The 23,449-nt window shown below is 43.2% G+C and overlaps 1 protein-coding gene across 2 annotated transcripts; it reads right to left on the bottom strand.

Moving 5' to 3' along the window:
* Window positions 1–14,172: 14,172 nt before the first annotated feature.
* Window positions 14,173–23,207, bottom strand: G6PC1 (glucose-6-phosphatase catalytic subunit 1). 2 transcript variants are annotated; one of them, XM_057715432.1, is made up of 5 exons: window positions 22,722–23,207; window positions 20,433–20,542; window positions 18,189–18,294; window positions 17,480–17,595; window positions 14,173–15,829 (listed from the first exon to the last, which is right to left on the bottom strand). In XM_057715432.1, exons 1-5 carry the CDS (start codon window positions 22,949–22,951, stop codon window positions 15,318–15,320), a joined length of 1,074 nt encoding a protein of 357 aa, XP_057571415.1. In that variant the 5' UTR covers window positions 22,952–23,207; the 3' UTR covers window positions 14,173–15,317. The 2 variants fall into 2 exon arrangements, with proteins under 2 accessions (XP_057571415.1, XP_057571416.1); XM_057715433.1 differs by having other exon boundaries at window positions 22,892–23,016.
* Between the last annotated feature and the right edge of the window lie 242 nt (window positions 23,208–23,449).

The raw sequence follows: 23,449 nt of genomic DNA, 5'->3' as shown, positions 1-23,449 counted from the left end.
GGAGTGCGGAATCTTAACCACTGGACCACCAGGGACGTCCCCAGAGGCCAGTGTTAAGCCCAGGTTGTCACCTGTGCTTCTGACCCATTGGGGGGTCAGAGGCTCCACTGACCCCCCTCCTTGTGTTCGATTCATTTGCTAAAGTGGCTCAGAGAACTCACAGGAACATTTTACTTACGAAATTACCGATTTAATATTATAAGAGGATATAAACTCAGAAACAGCCAGATAGAAGAGATGCCTAGGCCAAAATATGGGGAAAAGTCATGGAGCTTCCATGCGCTCTCCACTCGCCCTACTCTCCCCAAATTTCTTTGTGTTCACAAACCGGAAGGTCTCCAAACCCCATCCTTTTGGGTTTTTAGGGAGGCTTCATTACATAGGCATGACTGATTACATCATTGGCCATTGGCAGCTGATTTGACCTCCAGTCCCTCTTCCCTCCCAGAAGGTTAGGAAGGTGGAACTGAAAGTTCCAACCTTCTAATCATGTGATTGGTTCCCCTAGCAACCTACCTCCATCCTTAGGTGCTTTCCAAAAGTCACCTCGTTAACATAAACTGGGGTGTGGTTCAAAGGGATTTGTTATGAATATCAAGACACCTTTATTGCTCTCATCACTTAGAAATTCCAAGGGTTTTAGGAGCTCTGTGCCAAAAAATGGGGACAAAGACTACATTTTTTTTTTTTATCACATCTTACCAGGCTTGTGTGTTTTGAGTTTGAGGCGACTGCTGAGAAACCCAAATTAAATGGGTAGTTCATGAACAGCTCTAGAAAGCAGTGGAGATTGGTCTGGAAGGAGATAATTAATTTGACAGTCATCGGGAGATAGGCAGAGGCCCTGCAGGAAACAGATGTATGCTCCAGCTGTTTACTTTGAGGAGAGTTTAGGAAAGGGGTTGTTTATAAAAGTGTAGGTAGGGTTGAAGGAAATCCTGGGGCCTGCAAATGGGGAGCCATTAGCCCCACCACCTCCCCAGGCCTGAAATGTCACTAGAAGTCAGAGAAAGCTGTGTGCCGATAGTAGGGGAGCCGAATAGTAGCTGTGGACTTTTGTAAAGGGACACTGCCTTCAGGAATAGAGCCCCTGGCCTCCCTCTCCCCTATGGCCTCTCTCTGTGCCTCCCACCTGCAAGACCAAACGGAAGCCCAGGGAAAGGAAGCCCAATGCAGTCCATCCAGGGCTGCACCAGAGCCCAGAGTGGGGGCGAAAGGGCAGAGAGAGCACCTGGAGGGGCAAACAGAAGATAGCACAGATGGTCATTTAAACTTTGGACAGGACAGGAGAACCAAAGATTCCTGAGACAGAGCCTTTTCTTTTCTTTTAATATTTATTTATTTGGTTGCACTGGGTCTTTAGTTGCGGCTCCCTGGCTCCTTAGTTGCAGCATGTGGGCTCCTTAGTTGTGGCATGAGAACTCTTAGTTGCAGCATGCATGTGGAATCTAGTTCCTTGACCAGGAATCAAACCCAGGCCCCCAGCATTGGGAACGCGGAGTCTTAGCCATTGGACCACCAGGAAAGTCCCTGAGACAGAGCCTTGAGTCCTTGAGATGCTGGAAGCTGGGCTGAAGGAGGATGAGCAAGCTGCCTGAGGAGACAGAGGAGGAGTGACCAGACAGAGTAGAATCACCAAGACTATCCTAGAAGCCAATTTAAGGTCAAGACTATCATCAGTTTTTATGGAAATAGTTACCCACACACAGAGGCGTAATTTTCTTACTTTTTTATGTATTTTCTCTGCTAGAGTCCAGAAGCAGGGAAAATGGAATTGCTTCTGGGTCCCTCTCTCAACCATGACCAACCCCATCTAAGGCAAGACTCCCCTTAAGGCACCCCTGGCACTATTACCTGGTGCCACTTCTGTACAGAAGTGGACTGCCTCGGTTTGAATTCTAGTGAGCTGCAGGACCTTGAGCAAATTACTTAGCTTCTCAGTTTACCCATCTGGAAAATGGGAATGGTAATAGTTGTGAGAATTAATTCAGGTACCCCAGGCGAAGTACCAGGGACATGGTAGATGCTCGAAAGTGCTAGCTATTTATTTTAGTTCCAACAATGCCTGGGGTATAGTAGATGCTCAATAAATACTTGTTAAATGAATAAATTATTTTAGTTGAAAAAATATTAAATTAAAAGATGGGGACTTCCCTGGTGGTGCAGTGGTTAAGAATCTGCCTGCCAATGCAGGGGACACAGGTTCAAGCCCTGATCTGGGAAGATCCTACATGCCACAGTGCAACTAAGCCCGTGTGCCACAACTACTGAGCCTGCGCTTTAGAGCCACAATTACTGAGCCTGCATGTTGCAACTACTGAAGCCTGTGTGCCTAGAGCCCGTGCTCCACAAGGAAGAGTTGCCCCTGCTCGCTGCAACTATAGAAAGTCTGTGTGCAGTACCGAAGACCGAACACAGTCAAAAAAAAAAAAAAAAAAGATGGACACTGCTTGCCTAAGTTGTAACCATAACAGATTTTATGAAAAAATAATTGAAAATCTTTAGGGTTTTACAATTTCTATTACAGTAATAAAATAAAGATATTAACTTTAATATTATAGTAACCTGTTATGTGAACTGAATAATCAACTTGACTTTGAAAGAAGGAAGGAAGTGCATAGATTGATACCGAGATACTGAGAGCACTGACAGGAAATTCGGGCTCACAGATGTTCAGGAGTCAAGGGTGTTCCAGAAGGTGTCCAGGCAGGGATGGGGCACAGTTAGGCATGGGGACAAGAATACGGCAAGGCAGGTAGGCTTCCGTGAGCAAGGAAAGGTCTTATAAGCTGGAGTGCAAGGTAGTGAAACAGAAAATGTTTAGTTTGCCTTAGTTTATTTTTAATTATTTGTTTTTCTTAAACTGAAGTTCTTCTGGATTAAAAAGGAACACATGTGGCTGTGGTTATGTCAGAGAATGTCCTTATTCTTAAGAGCTGTGTGAAGTACTTAGAAGTGAAGGAGTCCTGATGTCTGCAAATTACCCTTTAAATGAATGACCAAAAAATAAGAATATATCTATCTATATGTATATCTATCTATCTATCTATCTATCTATCATCTATCTATCTATCTATCTATCTATCTATCTATCTATCATCTATCTAGTGAGAGACAGTGATAAGGCAAATAAGACAAAATGTGAATAGTTGGTGATTTAGACGAAAAGCATAGAAAAGTTCATTGCACTTTATTTTTTATTTAAAAATTTTTTCAAAATGAAGAGTAGGGAAAAAATGGTAACATCTGCTTAGCATAGAACAATTGAGAAAAAATAGAAACACGGAAAGAAGAAAAAAAAATATCCATGATTCCACCACCTAAAGATAGTCAATGTTGACATTTTGGTGTATTTCCTTTCATTTTTCTTAGGGACTTAAAAATTGTACTTGATATTACTATATATACACAGACCCACTGATAGTTTAAATTTAAATAAGACATGTTTGAATAACACCTTGTTTTAATTTAGGTGAGTAGGCAGGGAACAGAAATAATGCTAAACATTCAGAAGTTTTTATAAGTACCTAAAATTGGGGACATCCCTGGTGGTCCAGCGGTTAAGACTGTGCACTCTCATTGCAGGGGGACCAGGTTCAATCTCTGGTGATCCCCCATGCCCCAAGTAAAGACCCCGTACACCACAGCAAAGATCCTGCACGTGGCAACTAAGACCCAGTGCAGCCAAATAAAGTAAATAAATAAACAAATGTTTTTTAAAAAGAACCTGAAATTGAATATTCTAGTATCATCCTTTAACCATTACAAGGCATTTTTCTCCTGCAGCACCTGAGGCCGTGTGGTGCGGTGGTCAGAGCCCAGGTATGGTGGTCACTTGCCTGGGTTTGAATCTGGCTCAGACTAGCTCTGTGACCTTGAGAAAGTTTCTTAGCTTCCTGATTCTGCTTCCTTATCTGTAAAGTGGTGGTAGTAATGGGTGTTGGGAGGATGAAGCAGGTCATGTGTGTACAGTCTTTAGAAAAGCGCCAGGCACCTCACCATCACCACCATCATCATTGCTATTATTAGCTCGAGGAGCCGGATGGTAAGGATGACTCAGTAGGTTATTTTTGTTTTGCTTTGGTTTTGATTCTTAAACCAAGGAGACCAAGGTCCTCAAGCATTCACAATCCTTAGAAGTCACCTGCAGATGGTGATTAGTCTGAATCTCAAAGGCACAGAATCAGCTTGTTTCTCTCTCTGCTGGTGCCATCACCCCAAAAGCAGCAATGATAGAGAGCACGTCTTTTCTCTTTTTTTTTTTTGGCTGCGACCAGGGATCGAACCCAGGCTCCCTGCAGTGGAAGCATGGAGTTCTAACTACCGGGCCACCAGGGAATTTCCCCCCATTTAAAAAAAAAATTTTTTTTTAACGTCCTTTCTTTTTATTTCCCACCTCTCTCTCCACCCACTTACCAGGTCTTCCTGATAACCTGTCACTTGCCAGCTTTAAATTCTCCCCAAAACCGTCTTAGCCTCGGATATCGTCAGCTGACATTACTTCCCAGAACCTTGGCGTCATTTTCGATTCTGCCTGGAATATAGCTGTTGCACTCCAACACATGTGGGGTAGCGTTCTATCAAGTTACCCTAAAAGAGCTCATCTCACTACACAAAGAGTGCTTCCTTCTTTATTTTTGTTTTGTTCTGAAATTTTGTAACTGCCCTCCCCTACCGAAGATTATAGAAGAATAAGAGAAGATAAAAGTTAATCTTACTGTATAGCATGGGAAACCTGGTTAAATCTTTGAAATGCCCAAATATACCAGAATCTGCCTAGAGAATATTCTGGCAATGGGTAACAACAGCTATGAAACTTTTCAAACCTTGACCCGGTATTACCAGTTTTAGGATACCCCAAGGAAATAACCCAAAAGGGAAAAAATGAAATTCGTGCAAAGATGTTTGTGTGCTGCTATTTTTAAGAGTGAAGAATTGGAAATAATCCAAATGCCAAATAAGGGAATGGCTCGGCAAATTATGGTATAGTGACATAAGGAAACACCAGGGATCGCTTTTCAAGGACAGGAATGTAGCCTCTGCTGGCTCTAGGGAATGCGTAGATTAAATTATTTTAAGTGACAAAGAACATCAAATGGAAAGTTTACAACTGTGTAAAATGTGTGTTGTGCAAAAAAGTTTGGAAGTCAATTTTGAGGAAAGGAAAATGTGGTTGCAGAGTTGAGTGTGATACCTCTGCTGTAAAGTTGCTTGTGAGTTACTGGAAAGTTGTGAATTACCAGAAAGTTGTTAACTGCTGTAAAATTGCAAACATCTGTTGCAGTACCTTCTGGGGTCTGACCCTTTTGACAGCTCTTTGAGCATAGAAAGTAGATAATTATAATATAAATCAACCAGTGGGCTTTGTTTTGCAGAAAACATCTTCATAGTTATATGCCAAGGCTGGGAAAATATGAACTCTGGCATTAGAAGTCTTTGCTCTAGAATCTAGAGACACCAAGAGCTGCAGAAAAGCCGTGCTGGGTATTAAAACCTGTTTGGAATAAGACCCCTGGCAGATCAATCCTCAGACCTTGCTGGGGGCTCACCAATAACCAGCCAAGTGGCCAGGACCTATTTTTTTTTAATGGAGAGACAGGAGCAAATTAGATTTCAGAGGCCAGAATGTATCAGAGATGCCAAAGAAACATTTACCAAAAAGTAACAACGACTCTTCAGTTACTGTTTCGGAGTCAGGCCTACAGTAGACTCACACTTCTTTTTTTTAAAAATTAGGAATACAAGAGTTCAGAATAAGAAACTGGAAAGTCACAGCAAGAAACTAGGAGGACATTAAATCAAGGAGCTGTAAAAAACAGGAAGGAGGGACTTCCCTGGTGGCACAGTAGTTGAGAATCCGCCTGCCAATGCAGGGGACCCCGGTTCGAGACCTGGTCTGGGAAGATCCCACATGCCTCAGAGCAACTAAGCCAATGTGCCACAACTACTGAAGCCTGTGTGCCTAGAGCCCGTGCTCTGCAACAAGAGAAACCACCGCACTGAGAAGCCCGTGCACTGCAACGAAGAGTAGCCCCCACTTGCCACAACTAGAGAAAGCCCATGTGCAGCAATGAAGACCCCACGTGGCAAAAATAAAACAAAACAAAAAAAAACACAGAAAGGAGATGAATAGATATTTGTGGCAAGTTCAGGGACGTATAGAGTATCTTTTTAAATAATATATCTTGGGTATGAGTTACTTTTTAACAAGTGGAAACGTTTGCTGGAATGAACTGTTATTAAAGTTTACACATTATTTAAAATCTTTTTTTTTTCCTAGTGAATTTTTACCTTGTCGTCATCAGAAGGCTATTTGTCCTGGGATGGATTTTTTCCTTTCTCAGCCTTAACTTGGGCAGTAAGACAATCAAATTTGGATTTTTTTTTTCCTATCAGCCACCAACAGAAATTAAAACCGGAGTCTGTACCAACAGTATTGGACACTAAATTTTGTAGCGATGAGACATCAAAGAAAAATCTCATCTCTTCTGTCTTCTCCAAAGAAGTCAAGTCCAAGTTCAGAGGAGTTAAGCGCCAGGGTTATGCATTGTGTCTTAACTGTGTTCTTTGTTTGTTCATCTAAGAATGTGTTTTGTTTTGTTTTATTCCTTCCTCTCCCTGGTGATTTAACAACAATGTTAAGTATATCCACAGCCTTTGAGGCAGAGGGCAGTTTGTCTCCCAAGCTCTTACAATTGGTGGCTCCCTGCAAGATCCCGCCCCTCTTACTCCGACTCTCTGGCTGAAACTCTGACCCGGCTACACATTTCATCCTGTGTTTAGTGATGCTGCAGCAAAAATAGAAATGAGACTTTTCTTTTCTGATAGACAAGGAAAATAAGGAAACAATGAACAGGCCGGAGAAACAGCAAAAACAGGCCTGAAAGAGTTAAGGAATCCTTGGTTATTCTTTAGCTGTTACTACTAACAAACACTTGTAGCTAGACTTGTCCTTCACAAAGCTAATTACCTTCTGACTCCATATGAATTACACTCTGCACCTGGCCTTCTCCTCCCTCTACGCTCCCTTGTAGCACTCTTCATTTCAAAAAGAAGGTCATGGCGGATAACTTTAGGGATATCAGACCTGGCTGCTGAGCTGCCTGACTGCAGCTCTGGCTGTAATTTTGCAGCAGAAAAGAAATGCAAGACCTTGATTGCTCTGAGCCTTGTCACCTACCCCAGACCACCAGCTCCGGCTATGAAACCTTTCCCTGTTCCTCAGGGAAGGGGGACACAGTTCTTGAGGCACCAGCCTGCTGTGTTCCTTCTTTGCCTGCCAAAGAATAAAGCTAATCTCTCTTTCCCCCAAAACTCAGTCTCCGTATTTCTGTTTGGCATCGGTGCACAGAGAGCCAATGTTTTGGCCTTGACCTAGAAAGACATTTGGCTTTCAAGTCTCTACAAAAGTCCTGGGGTCCTCTCTTTCCTCCAAAACTCAGTCTCCGTACTTCTGTTTGGCATTGGTGCACGGAGAGCCAATATTTTGGCAATGACCTAGAAAGACATTCTGCTTTCGAGTGTCTACAAAAGTCCTGGGGTCAAGAGTGGTTTTACTTATAGGAACTCAGAGGGAATGACTCCTGCTATTTTCACAAGTTGACCTCGTAGGAGGGAAAGGTATTAGAAGTTAGAGTGATAAACCTCCCATCTCAGACAAAATTGAAAGAGGGGCTGCCTGGCACATCAGAATGACCCCTTGGCACAGTGGGGCTCTGATGCTGAGTTGAAAAACATTCACTGGAGGAAAGTTCTTTCAAGTAAACTGTGACTGAGCTGCCTCTTCTCTAGTTTGTCACAGGGTTTCTCAATCCTGGCACTATTACCATTTGGGGCAGGACAATTCTTTGTTCGGGTGACCGGGGGGCTGCATGTTGTAGACTGTTTACAGCCTGTGTGGCTTCTACCTACTAGATACCAGTAGCACCCCCTCCAGTTATCACGACCAAAAATGTCTCCAGGCAACGCCAGATGTCACCTGGGAGGCAACATCGCACCCCGTGGAGAGCCGTTGGTTGATTAGATATTGTGTGTGGACATAATATTGGGCGATAGTGTGAGAATTCTCCCCTATCTCTGAAGAGAATGGAACATTCCAGCTTCATCAACTCTGTCCTTGGCTTCCCAGCTGGCTCAGCCCAAAATAAAACTTGTTTTTATTCCTGACTCTTCCTCTCATGAAGCTCTTCAACACTTTCTTATTCTTGCTCAACTCCATCTCCCCCAGTTAATCTTCCTCAAGGATTGAGTATTATAGGCATCCCCGCCAAAGAAAATCTGTAGCTACTTAGAAGCCTTGAGGTCTTTCATGTGAGAGAGCCCAATGTGAGCAGAATCCTCCCCAAGTCTTCTATTTTTCTTAAAATGGGTTGAGTTCAGCCACCCCACCCCCAACTTGAGGAATTAACTCACTGGTCTGACAGTTATTATGTTTGGGGTCACTTGCCCTTTGGAGTTTCTCTGAGTTTATCATGCAGCTGTGTGGAGCTTTGTAGGTAGGAAATGAGAAAGGGCAGAGTTCTGGAGATAACAGTTTGGTGGCCACTGTAAGTGGTTAGGTTGCTGACAGAGCTTGGGGAGCCAGATCAAAGCCTGGAGCTGCAGCGTCAGCCTTTCCAGAGTCAACTCTGATACCTGTCAGGAGCGAGGGCCTCACCTTAGGCTCCCGGAGCAAAGGAATCCTTTGGAGGCGCTGGTGCGGTGGCCATGGTGGCTTCACTGCAATCTGTAGGGAGACACGATGCCATCGTCATTTCACTGTAGTCATGGTATGGGACAAAATGGACCAGTAAGGAGGGTGTTGGTAGCCTAAAGACATCAAGGCAGGCTGGAACCTGGGACCCTTTGCTGCAGTGCTACGATGCCTGCATTTGGACAAACGTCTCACTGAGCAACACAGTACAAGGAAACTATAAGGGACTGAAAATAACTGTATGCGTGTGTGGTTGGGGCAAATTCTGGACAACAAGATATAAAAGATACAAAAAGACCAAAAAACCCAACTGCCATTTCTGAAGAGCCAGGAGCAAAACCAGGATACTGTTCACTGGGGTTGCAGCAGGGGGCCCAATAAAGCTTTGCCTGAATTTCTTGTCTGGCCTCTAGTCAATTTCTATTGATTGGGGAAGGCCAAGAATCCTGGTCAGTAACAACATGATCAAAATAAAAATAATTTATGCCACTTGGGCTGTCAAGTCAAGTCAAGCCAAACCGCACTTGTCGGAAGGCTCACTTGAGTTTATTACCAGGGTGTGTCAGTGGCAGGGTTGTCAGTGGACTGGGGTTGAAGGAGGAGATTAGAGCGAAAGACAGAGGAGAAAAGAGGGAATTTTGGTGGCATGCCTCAGCCACCATCCAAAATGGTTCATCGTGGAGGAGAAGGAATTAGATTTTCATTCTTTTTGCTCTGGAGAGAAGGTCTGCAGCTCTTGAAGACTGGAATCTCCAGTTCTGTGATGGTGCAGAATAAGAGAAGTCTGGCCAGCCTTCAAACGTTGAAGTGCAGTTGGAGCTGATCGGACGGCCATGACTGTGGAATGTGAAGATCAAAAGAAGAAAGCCAGAAGATGGCAGAAAAGAAAGCACTGAAAATTTGCTGATTGGAAAACTACCCTCATGCTAAAAAAAAACCCCAAACCCCATAAAAACATCAAGTTATTTCTTGTTGTAGTTATACTCTTGCCCTGGAAAGATTTATGAAAGCAAAGGAAGAGAGAAGCACATGACATAATGAGGAACAGGCTACCTTGAACACAGTTATTCTAGCTGTGGTTTAATTTGCTTAACAGATCCTGGTCCTGGTTCAAATAAACCGGCTCTGCTATTCACTTATGTCTTTCACTTCTGTGTCAACAGCTGCCCGTTGACCCCGCTGCTCAGGTAAATGCAGGAGTCAGGCAAAGGGGAGATTGTTCTCTGCTAAGAATCAGGAGACCTGAGGACAGATTCCTCATGTGACCTAAAAAGAACTCTTTTCTAGAGGGTTTTAGAGAGAAACTCCAAAGTCTAGGACATTCTATTAAAATATTATAAATGCTGTGCTAACCTGAAAAATGCAAAAAAAAAAAAAAGCTATTTTACTTCTCTAGGTCTTCATTTCTGTATCTATGAAATGAAAACAAATTTTTGGAATAGAATTAATAGTGAGCAACTTAAAGAAAATAATGGTCAATTCAGGAAAAAAAATATTGAAGGCTTTTTTCTTTTTATTAAGAAACCAGCAACCCAGAGGCAGCTTTTTTATCTTTCATTCTGAAGTTAGATTTTGGACTTTGGGTGCCCATCATTGGACTAGACAATTGTTAGTTTCTCTTCCAGATAAACTAAGTTCTTGGTTCCTTAATGGAAGTGACATATTGATTGCTACTTCATACCACTTCTAGTCAATCCTTTCCTTAACAACATCAGAAGGCTCTTTAGCCAGAGCGTTTTTCATTCTCAAGAGACTTTTGAAAAACTCTTGGGTACAAATGATATTGTGCTATTTTATTTACTCATATAGGCTTTAAAGGCATCAGTCTTAGTTTGGCAATTACTGAAGAGTGAAATCAATAAGTATTAATAATACAGCAGCTAAAGTAATGATTTTCAGAAAACAACTCAGCAAAGTTTGACTGATTATAAACAACTAGTCAATTGATTAGGACTGGAACTTCAAATATCCAGGTGTGTCTTCAAATGAAGTGCTCTTGGAACAATAAAGTCATTGCCGACAAAAGTAGGAGGTACCTACTGATATCTCATCATGTAAATCTGATCGCCTGATCCATCTTGCTTTGAAACTCTTCTAAAGCAAAGAATTAGACAAAGTTTAGATACAGGGTATGATCCTAGGAAATCAAAAGAGATTGTAAAACCAAAAATACTGTGAGACTTTTCTTTCCTAAGCCTTTGGGAAAACAGTCTCATAGTTCCTTAAAAGGTTAAATATAGAGTTACTATTTGACCCAGAAGTTCCACTCCTAGGAATATTCCCAAGAGAAATGAGATCACAAATCCACACAAAAACTTGTACACAAATGTTCATAGGTTCACAGCAGTATTGTTCATAATATCCAAAAAGTAGAAACAATCCAGATATCCATCCGCTAATGAATGGATAAACAAAATTCATCCGTACAATGGAAATTGTTTGCCCATAAGAAGAAACGAAGTACTAATACACGTTACAACACAGATGAAAACCTTGAAAACATCGTGCTAAGTGAAAGAAGCCAGACCCAAAAGGTCCCATGTTGTATGATTCCATTCATATGAAATATCTAGAATAGGCAGATCTATGAGACAGAAAGTAGATTAGTGGTAGCCAAGGGCTGGGTGGGTTGGGGTGAAATGGAGGTGACTTCTAATGGGTGTGGGGTTTCTTTACATGGTAAGAAAGAATGTTCTAAAATTGATTTGTGGTCATGGTTATACAGTTCTTTGAATATGCTAAAGACCATTGAACTGTTCACTTTTTTTTTAATAAATTTATTTTTATTAATTTTATTTATTGGCTGTGTTGGGTCTTCGTTGCTGTGCGCAGGCTTTCTCTAGTTGCGGTGAGCAGGGGCTACTCTTTGCTGCGGTGCGCAATCTTCTCATTTCAGTGGCTTCTTTTGTTGTGGAGCACAGGCTCTAGGCACACAGGCTTCAGTAGTTGTGGCATGCGGGCTCAATAGTTGTGGCTTGTGGGCTCTAGAGCACAGGCTCAGTCGTTGTGGTGCACAGGTTTAGTTGCTCCATAGCATGTGGGATCTTCCCTGACCAGGGCTTGAACCCCTGTCCCCTGCATTGGCAGGCGGATTCTTAACCACTGTGCCACCAGGGAAGCCCTGAACTGTTCACTTTAAATAGGTGAATTGTATGGTATGTGAATTATATCTCAATAAAATTGTTATAATTTTTTTAAAGCTATTATAAATTTTGTTAGAAAACAAAAACAAAAACTTTAAGACCTTGGTCTCTCTGCAGTGAAGTAGCATTGGCTCAGGCAGCAAAAGTTGCATTTTCTGAATGGGTCTGTTTTCCTAAGGCAATAATACAATTGTACACTGTGTGTGTGTGTGTGTGTGTGTGTGTGTGTGTATTGTCCTCAAACCTATCTCCTCCAAACGGATAGACTGCTAGACCAATCTATCAAACTGTGCTATAATATAACAAGGACGTTGGTCACTTAAACTTACTTCCATCCTGAGGATTCACAAGTCATTTCTCAAGCAAACGTATATCTGTATTTGGAGAGCAGATCTGTGATCAAAATGTGCTAATACATTGGCTATATTACAAATTGATCATGGCCTGATGCTCTGCTCAGCTTTACCCATCACAAATTCTCAGCCTTTAGGGCTGTCCATTTCTAGATGTTGCCTGTCCCAATGAAAGGTAGCAGCCCTGTATTTGTGGCGTCTCTGATCTAGACAATCTTCCACGGCATCTCTTTACTTTCTACCCCTGTACGTGGATCTATACCAGAACTTCCTTGTGATAATTCTATCTTCTTGCTCTATCTCGATTGTAGAAATAGTGACTTACTGTCTGACCCAGATAGGTGGAGCGTAACTTTTAAGCTCTTTCTTTTTTCTTTTCTTTTTTTTTTGCCATGCCGCATGGCTTGTGGGATTTTAGTTCCCCGACCAGGGATCGAAGCCGGGCCCTCAGCAGTGAGACCGCAGAGTTCTAAACACTGCATGGCCGGGGAATTCCCTTAAGCTCTTTCTTAAAAGAAAGAAAAGAAAGAACTAAGATTGTTTCAGACACTGCTGTTAATCTAACATGGTCATGTCTGTTCCAATAGTTAATGAAATTAACTTTGAAATACAGTATCTTCATATTTAGAAACAAATACTAGCTCACTGGCAGGATCACTCTAAGTTTTATAATGTCCTTTGGCCACAAGAAATCAAAATCTCTGTGGTCTGAATTAAGCCTGGTTCTTTAACTGGCTCCTTCATTCTGGGCAAGACACCTAACCCCTCTGTACCTCTTCGTATGTAATGTGAGGATACACTCTAACACCCACCTCACAGAGACACTGGGAGAATTAAGTGAGTTCTCTGTATAAATAAATAAAATGCTTAAAACAGAGCCTAACATATATTAAGCACAAATTTTATCTTTTATTATGTGTCTTTATTAACCTCACCAACTGCTGGCGGCAGGGACATTATTTACTTTCTGCCAGAATCCTATTGCAAGGAACCTGGACTTGGTCTCTGAGGGCAAATAAATCATCCAGGATGGAGGCCATGCCCAAGCAGTGGGGTTCAATTCAGACAGAACAAGACCACTTCCCTCCTCCCTGGATGAGGCCATTAGTGTTTCCGTATGGCCTGGTGCCCCTCCCCCCATCCCAAAGAAAACAAAGTCGGTAGGAGGACTCAACTTTTCCTAAAGATTCACATCCCAAAGTTCTGAAGTGACTGATCAGGTCTCACTCTCAGCAGATCCGGGGTTATGCTGCTGAGTCAAGGGTTTTAGAGGTGGGACCTTGCACCCTGGATGAAATAAATCCTGCAGAGATGCTTTCAGTAGCTGCATTAAGCATCCCTTAGTGCTATGACTTGCTCTGTTCAGACTTTCTTTCACTATAACCCAAAACCTTGCTGACACTGGGTTACTGGATTCCACAGCCTTTTTTTTTTTTTTTTTTTTTTGGCCTCACCGCGCAGCTTGTGGGATCTTAGTTCCCTGACCAAAGATTGGACACATGCCCCATGAAGTGGAAGCACATAATCCTAATCCCTGGACTACCAGGGAATTCCCAAGTCTGCTCAGTCTTGTTCTGTTGCTTTGACTTACATTCCTTGATTGCTTAGTTTGGTAATGACCCTGCCTGTCTGCCCTCAAGTTGCAGTTTGATCCCATAGACCAACTCATACTGCACTGTGGTCTGGTAATTAATGTTCAATCTTGGCCAGTGATATTGTGCCTATGTTGATATGCTCAACTCTACCTGTGCCCCTGTGGACACTTTTATAAGTCTCTGCAGCCCTACTGGGACTCCTGGCCAACCCAAGATAAAACACCTTCCTTTTGCAGAAAGAAAACATAAGTACACAGAAACCAAATTATTTGTTTAGGGAAATAGAGAAAGAGCTAGAAATTTAGCTGAGCCAGAATTAGAACCTTCAGGTCACATTGCCTCTAAAATATAGTAATCAACAAGACTTCATTCTTAGGTAAAATGTTGTTTTAATAAAATACTGCACGTATATATTTTTCTTTGCAAAGATGTTATGACCAGAATGGTTGGTGTGAATGATAATATATGGTGAGCTATATAATTAGTAGAAAAAACAAGGACTCTCAAATAAATAGGCTTCAACATTTTTTTAAAGGACATACTCTGCAAATCAGTTGAGACTAGAGAACAGGCAAAGAGTTGGCTTTTCCTCCAAGAATGTGCTCTTGATTGGCTTGGGGTAGAAAAAGGAGTCACATTTACCCTCCAGGAATCAAAAGTAACATTGGAGTGACCTTCTGGAGAGAGGAATCCTGGCCCTCTCCTTGCCATTTTGCCCAAGATTTCAGAGTTAAACTGAAACATACAAAAGCACCACTACAGAGTCGCCTTTAGGCATCTGAAGATCTAGCAGGGTGGGTGTGGAATCAGTGGAAAATTCTGGGGAAAGCAGAACTGGGCCAATAAGGAGAAGGATCGAATGTTATGGAGGAGAAGCTGACTCTGCCTGAATAGTCTGACCTAGTATAATATCCAGGTCACTGCAGCCATTCAGAAATCCCAGGAAGTACAATGACCATGGATATAAAATAGAAAAATACATGAATCAGAATTACTCCACTCACCACCTATTAATTGTACTTGAAGTTGGTCCCCCACTGTTGAGAGCCCTTTACCTAAAGATTCATATATAATCAAAGCCATTAAGATATTGTTTGACATATGATTTGCACGATATGCAAGATATTTAAAAATCCTCCTTAATCAATCCTTCTCTAGGGAAATTCACTGCTCCTTTCTCCTTTTCTGGGCAAGGACAAGCATGAGTAGAACATTCAGCTGTGATCCCCAGCCTTGCATCATGAGCGGCCCTACCAAGAAGTCTTGCTTTTGTATCCTGGACAGAAGAATAAGTATATCTTCGCGGGAAAAATCCAGAATGACCCAACTTCCAATAAGGCTTTTTCAAATAGCCTTATTAGCTTTTCAGAAAAACCCATCACCCAATACAATTAGAATTGCATAGGGGGAAGGGAGGGGGGTCACCTGAGCTGACTCTAGCACCTCTGGCCTCACAACGGGCTGGCAGAAGGCCCTAGCCACACTCAATCCTTGGCGCAGTCATTGATTTTAATTCTGAAGACTCCACATCCCTTTACAAAGTCTTCTTGCTCGGCTGGCCCAGGACCCGGGCCAGGCAGTAGGGAATGAGACTGACAGTTGCCAGGGGCACTGCCGCACTCTTGCAGAAGGACAGGACATAGAAGATCAGCTCGATTTGGGATGGGGGTTTCAAAGAGTCAAAGAGGTGCAGGAGGACGAGGGAGGCCACGATGCAGCCGAGGCGGAACGGGAGCCACTTGCTAAGCTTGCCTTTGCAGCTCTCCCTGTACATGCTGGAGTTGAGAGCCAGACCCAGGCCAAAGAGAGTCCCCAGGTTCTTGAGGAGGCTGGCAAATGGCGTGGTGTCAATGTGGACCCATTCTGGCCGCTCACACCTTCGCTTGGCTTTCTCTAGAGTCCACAGCAGGTCGACCCCTAGCCCCTTTAGCAGCAGGTAAAATCCAATGGCAAAGCTGAACAGGAAGAAGGTAATGAGAAAATATTTCTTGAGACTGGCGTTGTAGATGCTCTGGATGTGGCGGAAAGTCTCAGCAACTGCAATCCCTGAGCGGAAGAAAGAATGACCATGAGAACCTGGAAAGACACTGGCCCTTCAGCTAGAGGTGAGTTTGGAGCAATGGGTGACATGCCATCCGTCCCACCTATTTGGAGTTAAATCACAGATGCCAGATTAGAAGGTCTTTTGGTTTGTTCCCATATGTGATTCCAGCCTGTTCTCAGCCATAGATTCTTTCTGATGGAAGAGTCATGTCACATACTTCCTCCCACCACATGCAAGTTTCCTGTCATGATGGCGGGGGTGGGGTGGGGGTTGGGGGCTGGGGTGGTCCTCCTGTCTCTACCTAAATATCCTCAGGGATGGAGAGCTCACTGCCACTCAGGCAGCCCATTTCATCTTTGCATGAATTTGATCATTGGAAAGTTCTTCCTGGTGCAGAGCTAAAACATGTCTCCTTCTAATGACGTCTATTGGTCTCAGTTCTTTCTGCAGAAGTTAATAAGTTGTAAATCTAGAGCCTCTGTTAACGCGTTTAAAGATAATTATTCTCAGGGTGAGGGATAAATTAGGAGGTTGGGATCAACATATACACACTACTGTATATAAAATAGATAATGAACAAGGACCTACTGTGTAGCACAGGGAACTATACTCAATATTTTTATTTTTATTTTTATTTTTTATTTTTTTTTGGGGGTACACCAGGTTCAATCATCTGTTTTATACTCAATATTTTATAATAGCCTATAAGAGGAAAGAATATGAAAAGGAATATATGTATATGTATATATATATTTCAGGTGTGTATATATGAATCACTGTGCTGCATGCCTGAAACTAACACAATATTGTAAATCAACTATACTTTGATTAAAAAAATAATAAACTGGGGGAAAAAAAAGAATAGACTAAGAAGGATTGGATAAATAAAGATAGTTATTCTCCTCTCTAACTTAAACATTCCCAGGTCTTTCATGTAACATGAACTTCCAGGGTCTTCCTCAAACATGGAACCCAGTACTAAATGCTGTGTTAATTTTGTGGTTGCCATGAAGCCATTGTTTCCCATGTTCTCAACATGCTTCTGGGAATGCTGCTCTGCTCTGCTCTGCTCTTGTAGATCTCTAGGAGAAAAATTCCACCATTTCCCTAGGGTCTTATATTCCAGTGCTTCCCACAAAGTCAAGAAATTCTTTCTTATGCTTAACCTAAGTCTCTTCGGCAGCTTATTAACTGGATCTAAGAAAAAAAAAATATTCAAAACTCGGAACCTATAATAAAGAGCAGCTGTGGTACCTATTAGGTCTGCAGATGAATTTATTTAGATAAAGAGCTTTCCAAGGACATTGTGTTAATTTGTTAAAATTTGGGAGCTTTTCTTAAAACTAAGCTAGGGGCCACTTCCAACTGAAGACCAGTAAGAAATAATGTAAAAATCTCGGAGATTTCACGCGGATTCAGTTGCGTAAGTTAATTTGCTGTATTGCCATTTTTCTGGAACATACTTAATTGTGTAGATCTGGGCACTCCTGTAGAAATGAGTCATGTCAGTTGCCCACTCTTGACTTTCAACCCACTGAAATGCTAGCAGCATTGATTATACATAGAATATGGCTGGAATACTGGGATTTTGTCCTGATTAGGGAGGATGGGCTACGCAGGGGATAGAGTGAGGGGGCCAGAACAGCTGGTACCTGACAAGACTCCAGCAACAACTTGATGGGGAAAATGAGCAGCAAGGTAGATTCGTGAGAGACACACATTCAGCTGCACGGCCCAGAATCCCAACCACAAAATGACATTCAAGCACCTGCAATGGAAGAGGCAGCCATAAGAGAACCCAGGCATAGATCCTTCACCAAGGAGAACATCAGAGGCAGGAATATTGGAGCTTGGCATCCTCAGGTGCCATCAGTGGAATTTTTATAAATTGAAGCCTATGGCAAGTGGTGAACCCCTGTGTATGTGAGTTTTAACTTCCCTATTTTATGTTTCATAATTAAGGATTGCACAGGGACTGCATACCCAGAATTCCCCATAGAAGGAATGTCTTCTGTGTCTTTGTTTATTTTAATCTGGACAGGGTGTCTCAATGTTTGGTACAGAAATGGGTTTTTATTTAAAGCCTGCTTCTACCTCGTTAACTGATCTCGAGAAGCCTCTTTGAGACGTTAGGCCTTGTTTCCTGATCTGTAAAATTAGATGTTGCCCATGTGGGTCCCTTCTAGCCCTAACGTTCTGTGACTCTAATGTTCATCCTCAGCAGAAATGCCACAACTCATAAGTACCAACCCAAGGCATGGGGCAGACTGGGGGCATGTGAGGAAGAGCAAGTAGTGTGTCAGCTACAGGGAGAGCCACCTCTTGCCCTCCACCACCCACAACCCAGAGCTGAGTTCTTACCGAAATCTGTAGCTTGGCTTTTTCTTTCCCTGAAGGATAGAGAGAGTGGATGTGACCATCACATAGTACACACCTGCTGTACCCATGGCATGACCGGAGGGACTCCCTAAAGGATAGAAAAGAGATGAATGAATGAACCAAAGGTGAAAAGTCTCCATCTGGGAGATTGCTAGGGGGCATCATCCATCCATCCATCCATCCATCCATCCATCCATCCATCCATCCTTCCACCTATCCATCCAACCATCCATCCATCTATCTTTTCATCCAGAAAATCTGATGGAAAATCTACAAGATGGTGAAATAGAAGGACCTTGGGCTCACCTCCTTTCATGAGCACATGAAAATCACAACTGATGAAAAACCATTGATGGAGAAGACTGAAACCTTTCTTTCCATCCATCCATCCATCCTTCCATCCTTCCATCCACCTACCCATCCTGCCATCCATTCATTTACCCATTTAGTCATTTATTTAGCAAATATCTATTGAGCTCCTACTACCTGCCCAGCACTGTGCTAGGCTTTGGGAGCACAGCGGTGAGAAGTCAGAGAAGGTCACAGCTCTTGTGGTTCTGTACAGTCTAGAGATTACACAAAGAATCAGCTTGCTGGGTACACAATTGCAGACGGATCTGCCCTCCATTACCTCTCTTCCACTCTTTTTGTTCACTCTGCTCCGGCCATGCTGGCCTCATTGCTCTCCTTTAAACACACTCCCACCTCACGGTTTTTGTGATGTTGGCTTTTCTATCCAGACACTTCTTCCTCCAGGAATTTACTGGCTAATTCCCTTGCCTCTTTCGAGTTTTTGCTCACATCTCACCTTCTCAATGGGTCCCACCTTGACCACCCTATTTAATACTGCATCCAATTCTTACTCCTGATCCCTCTTCTCTGAAAGATGGAAGGTCCTGAGATGTGCCACTCAGATCCCCTTCTGGACTGAAAAGCTTATTTTCCCTTTCTATTGTTAAGAGTGTGGTTGCAGACGACCCTCAGCTCTCAGACTTCTCTGGAGATTGCCTTGGGCTGAAGAGAGCCATCTTGATCAGGGCTACCCTCTCCCTGGGTCTCTATTGAGGTAAAGGGCCTGGTCCCCTGGAATCAGTTCAGAGCTCCTGTGGGCTGAGACTGAATCACTGCTAGACTCCTTCTGCCCAGGTGACTTCTGTCCCTTCCTTATACGAGTGCTGCTCCCGAGAGTAGCTTACCTCCAGCATGCTAATTTCCATCTCTGAGTCTGCTTTCCAGGAAGCCCCATAGGGAAATCCTTGCCTTTCTTTCCTCCTCCTCCTCCTTCTTCCTCTAATATCCTAAATATTGTACTTGTAAATTATTTTTTTTTATATCACACATACACACACACCCCACTCAAATTTAAGCTCCACAAGAGTGGGGGTATTATTTTTTCCCTTGCCACGCTGCACTACTTGCAGGATCTTAGTTCCTGGACCAGTAATTGAACCCGGGCCACCTCAGTGAAAGCACTGAGTCCTAACCACTGGACCGCCAGGGAATTCCCAAGGGTAGGGATGTTTTTTTAATTCACTGGGGGCATTTCAAGTATCTAGAACAGTGTTTGGCACAGGTGCTAGATAAATAATATTTGAATATGCTTTGAAGTGAATCAAGGATTTGTAAGAACAAATAACTATGGGCTGTGCCTTAGTCTGGGGGTCAGTGATAGGATCCCTGAGGAAGGAACGCTAACACCTAGCCCTATGGGTGAGCAAAGGGGTTGAATATTCCTCTCCTTACTGAAAGATGAAATCTATCTTTTGGGTGAACAATGCCTGTCTGGGTGTAACTAGTGAAATACAGACAGGGTGTGGGATTGAACGGTCAGCGTGGGAGGCCACATCTCCCGGTCCAGGCCTCTGGGAAGGATGGCCAGGGGCTCAGGCCTCTACTGTGCTCCCTTCGCTGGACGAAGGGACACAGCACAATTACTCTCATGAGCCCTTTGCCCGTGAGGGAGCCCTTGTCTCACTGGATTCGTAATTTCAGTTCTGGAAACAATAGGCAGATTTCCAAAGTGGCAGTTGTAGGCTATTTGAGAAGGCCTTGCTGAAGTGAATTCAAATGGAGTTGTACCAAATCCAAGACCATGACCAAAGCTTGAAGGAGTGGCTCTGCTCGTGTCCCCCTCAAAGACAGCTTCATCCAGAACGAATGTTACCAGGTGTCCACAGGGAGCAAGGTCCACCCAGCTTCTGTCTGGACAAGGGCTGGGACGCTCACCTGGGCCGGTCTCACAGGTGACTGGGAACTGCTTTATCAGCGGCACAGAGGTATTGCTGTAGTAGTCGGTGTCCAGGACCCACCAGTATGGGCGCTGTCCAAAGAGAATCCTGTGAAAAAGCAGAACCGGTGTCTGGAGTTACTGAAGGAACCCAATGCCACACCTTCGAGACGAGAGAATAGCTTAAGGAGAAGACCCTGTGATCCTACACAGAACATGGGTTGTACGGGCCCCTCCAAGAAGGGAACTTGATGGCGGAGGAGAGGCGGGGGAGGGAGATTTGATGGTGCATCCCTTATTTAACTTTTGAATTTTGCACTATTTGAAGGCATTATTTATTCAAACATAAATAAATCCAATATCTTCAAAGCCATATTAATGGCAACTAGGTGACTCCCCGCACCCCCAACCCCCCCACCCCAGCCAAGAACAATTCGTTCTGGTAGAATTCATGGGAACTACAGTTTGTAATTTGGACTTGTGTATCCTACAGGTTCTCTTTCTTCAGGCCTCGGGAGTCTTGGGTTTCTTCTGGACACCAGAGAATGAGCCCCGGCCCCAAGGGCAAGCCCCACCAGGAGATGTGGTCTCTGTTTCCATCAGAATCACTCTCCGTAAGAACACACATAGCTTCAGGGGCTTGTTTTGTATCCTCTCGGCTTTGAAACAGAATATCTCAGACAAACCACTTCCCCCTTTAAAAGCGTGTTTTTCATTGTGGAAACAGGTATGAAGTGTGGGTCAGGATGTCTCCTTTGCCCTGCAGTGGAGGAATAGTGATTTCTCACTAAAATTGGAGACAGCCACTAACTCTGAGCTCTACTCTTTCAGAGAAAATCCATGGTTCTTTACATGAGATCAGATGTTCAGAGTAACACCTTATCTTTTTATTTTTTAGAATCATGCTATTGAATACTGGAAGTTACAGGCAAAATTTAGTAGATTTTTCAACAGAAATTTCAGAATCCCATCAATATGCCTTGGGCTTCTGAGCCCAGTCAGTGTTCTTTCCTACCCTAAAGGACTTTTCTTGTTTATGGCCAAAGAAAAATAGAACCAGAAGAGATCTTAAGAATCTCCTGCCAGTGAACAAAGATAATTTAAAGGATGGTAAAGGTCTTAGAGGGCAGCTGGTCCAAGCTTTTCATTTTCTAGATGAGGAAATAGAGGCCAAACCAGTAATGTGCTAGAGTCAGCTGGTACAGGCTCACAATTGTAAAATATTTAGGACTTTTGCAAGCCGGACCCCTCAGTAGCTTGAAAGTGGTCATAACGGGATGCTATACACAGTAGAAATTGGCAAATACTAAAATCAGGGCTTTTAGACCCCTTGAGAGTGTCAGTTTATCAACACTGGATATAACATAGTTTTTAAGAGCCTCACCTCTGAAGCCAGCCTGCCTGGGCTTGAATCCTGCCTCTGATACCACCTATGTTTTTCTAGTCACTTAACTCAGTGCCTTGGTCTCTCCATCTGTAATACAGCAGTAACTACCCTACAGAAAAGTGCTTAGCACATGGCCTGGCACATTACTACATGTTCAATAATGTTAATAGCTATAATAATTATTAAGGTCCCAGAGATAATCTAAGTTTACAGATTATAAAACAGAAACTCAGCGAGTTGCTATGAGTTGCCCAGGACATAAAGCAGGTAGGTGGCTGGGGACTTCCTTGGTGGTCCAATGGGTAAGACTCTGCACTCCTAGTGCAGGAGCACGGGTTAAATCCCTGGTCAATGATCTAGATCCCTCACGCATACTGCAACTAAGAAGCCCGCATGCTGCAACTAAGAGTCCACATGTCACAACTAAGACCTGGCGCAGCCTAAATCTGGAAAAAAAAAAAAAAAAAAAAAAAAGCTTGTAGGTGGCTGAACAAGAGAGGTCTCTGGATTTCTTCTCATTACCCACACAACAAGTTTTGAAAATGCCTATGTGTTTCCTTTTTTCATACCACTTCTTCCTTCGTGCATCTTTTTGTCACCTATGCTGTTTCAAAGTATAAAACAGTGTTTCTTTGCTTATAGCCTGTAATTCACTAGGTCCAGCTGGCCTTCCATCCATATGAAATAGCCTTCCGTTGTATCTTTGTATTCAGCTCACTGACAGGGTTTTCTCTGTCTTCCCTCTTTATGTAGAGGATCCAAAGTCAGGAGGGGAATATCCTGTGGCAACCTGTGGCTTCCCAAACAGCATGGAGAAGGCAACCTCCAATGGACAGACATTTCCAGAGAGAATGCCAGCCTTTTTCCTTGCCAATCTCCTCTTTGTCCAGCTCTTACTCACCACTTAAAGACGAGGTTGAGCCAGTCTCCAATCACAGCTACCCAGAGGAGTTTGATGCCCACAGCTTCTCGAAGATGGAACCAGATGGGGAAGAGGACATAAAAGGCATTCCTGAGGTCTGCGAACACAGACACCAAGATGAACCAATCCTGGGAATTCTGGTAATTCACCTGGAGGTAGCGTGTTGACTGGATCCCAAAGTCATGTAGAGCGTTCATTCCCCCCTCCATCCTCACTCAGGAAGCCTTCGGCTGTGCCCGTGCAGTTATTTCAGACTTGGTGGTGATTGCTCTGCTATCAGCCTGTGCCTTGCCTCTGTTTTATACACCCTGTATCCAGTCTGCAGGTCAACCCAGCCCTGATCTTTGGACTCAAAAACCACTTTTGTCTAAAATTTATTGATCAAAGGTGCATTACCAGTAGGTTGATGCAAACATGTTCAGCAAGATTTACGTAAAATAGAAAAACAGGCACACAAAAACAGCCTGATCTTCCACAGGCTGGCACAGCCAATTATTAACTTTGGCATTGTTGCTTGACAGTGCAAAGGGTTGCCCTCCTGGTTCCGAAACCTGGCCAGAGACACAGGACAGAGTCTAAATCGGCCACGGTTCATACAAAGATGCCTGATTTCCTAAGTCTGCAACTGCACTTATTTGGGAACAAAGAAGAGTCTTGGTGCTCTAGCTATTCAACTTTTAATTATTAATTTGAAAATACAGTAGGTT

This window comes from Hippopotamus amphibius, chromosome 17 (genome assembly GCF_030028045.1).
Source record: "Hippopotamus amphibius kiboko isolate mHipAmp2 chromosome 17, mHipAmp2.hap2, whole genome shotgun sequence".
In the NCBI taxonomy this organism is placed as follows: Eukaryota; Metazoa; Chordata; class Mammalia; order Artiodactyla; family Hippopotamidae; genus Hippopotamus; species Hippopotamus amphibius.
Note: the sequence above shows the minus strand (reverse complement) of the source record. Positions and strands in the feature narration are given on the sequence as shown.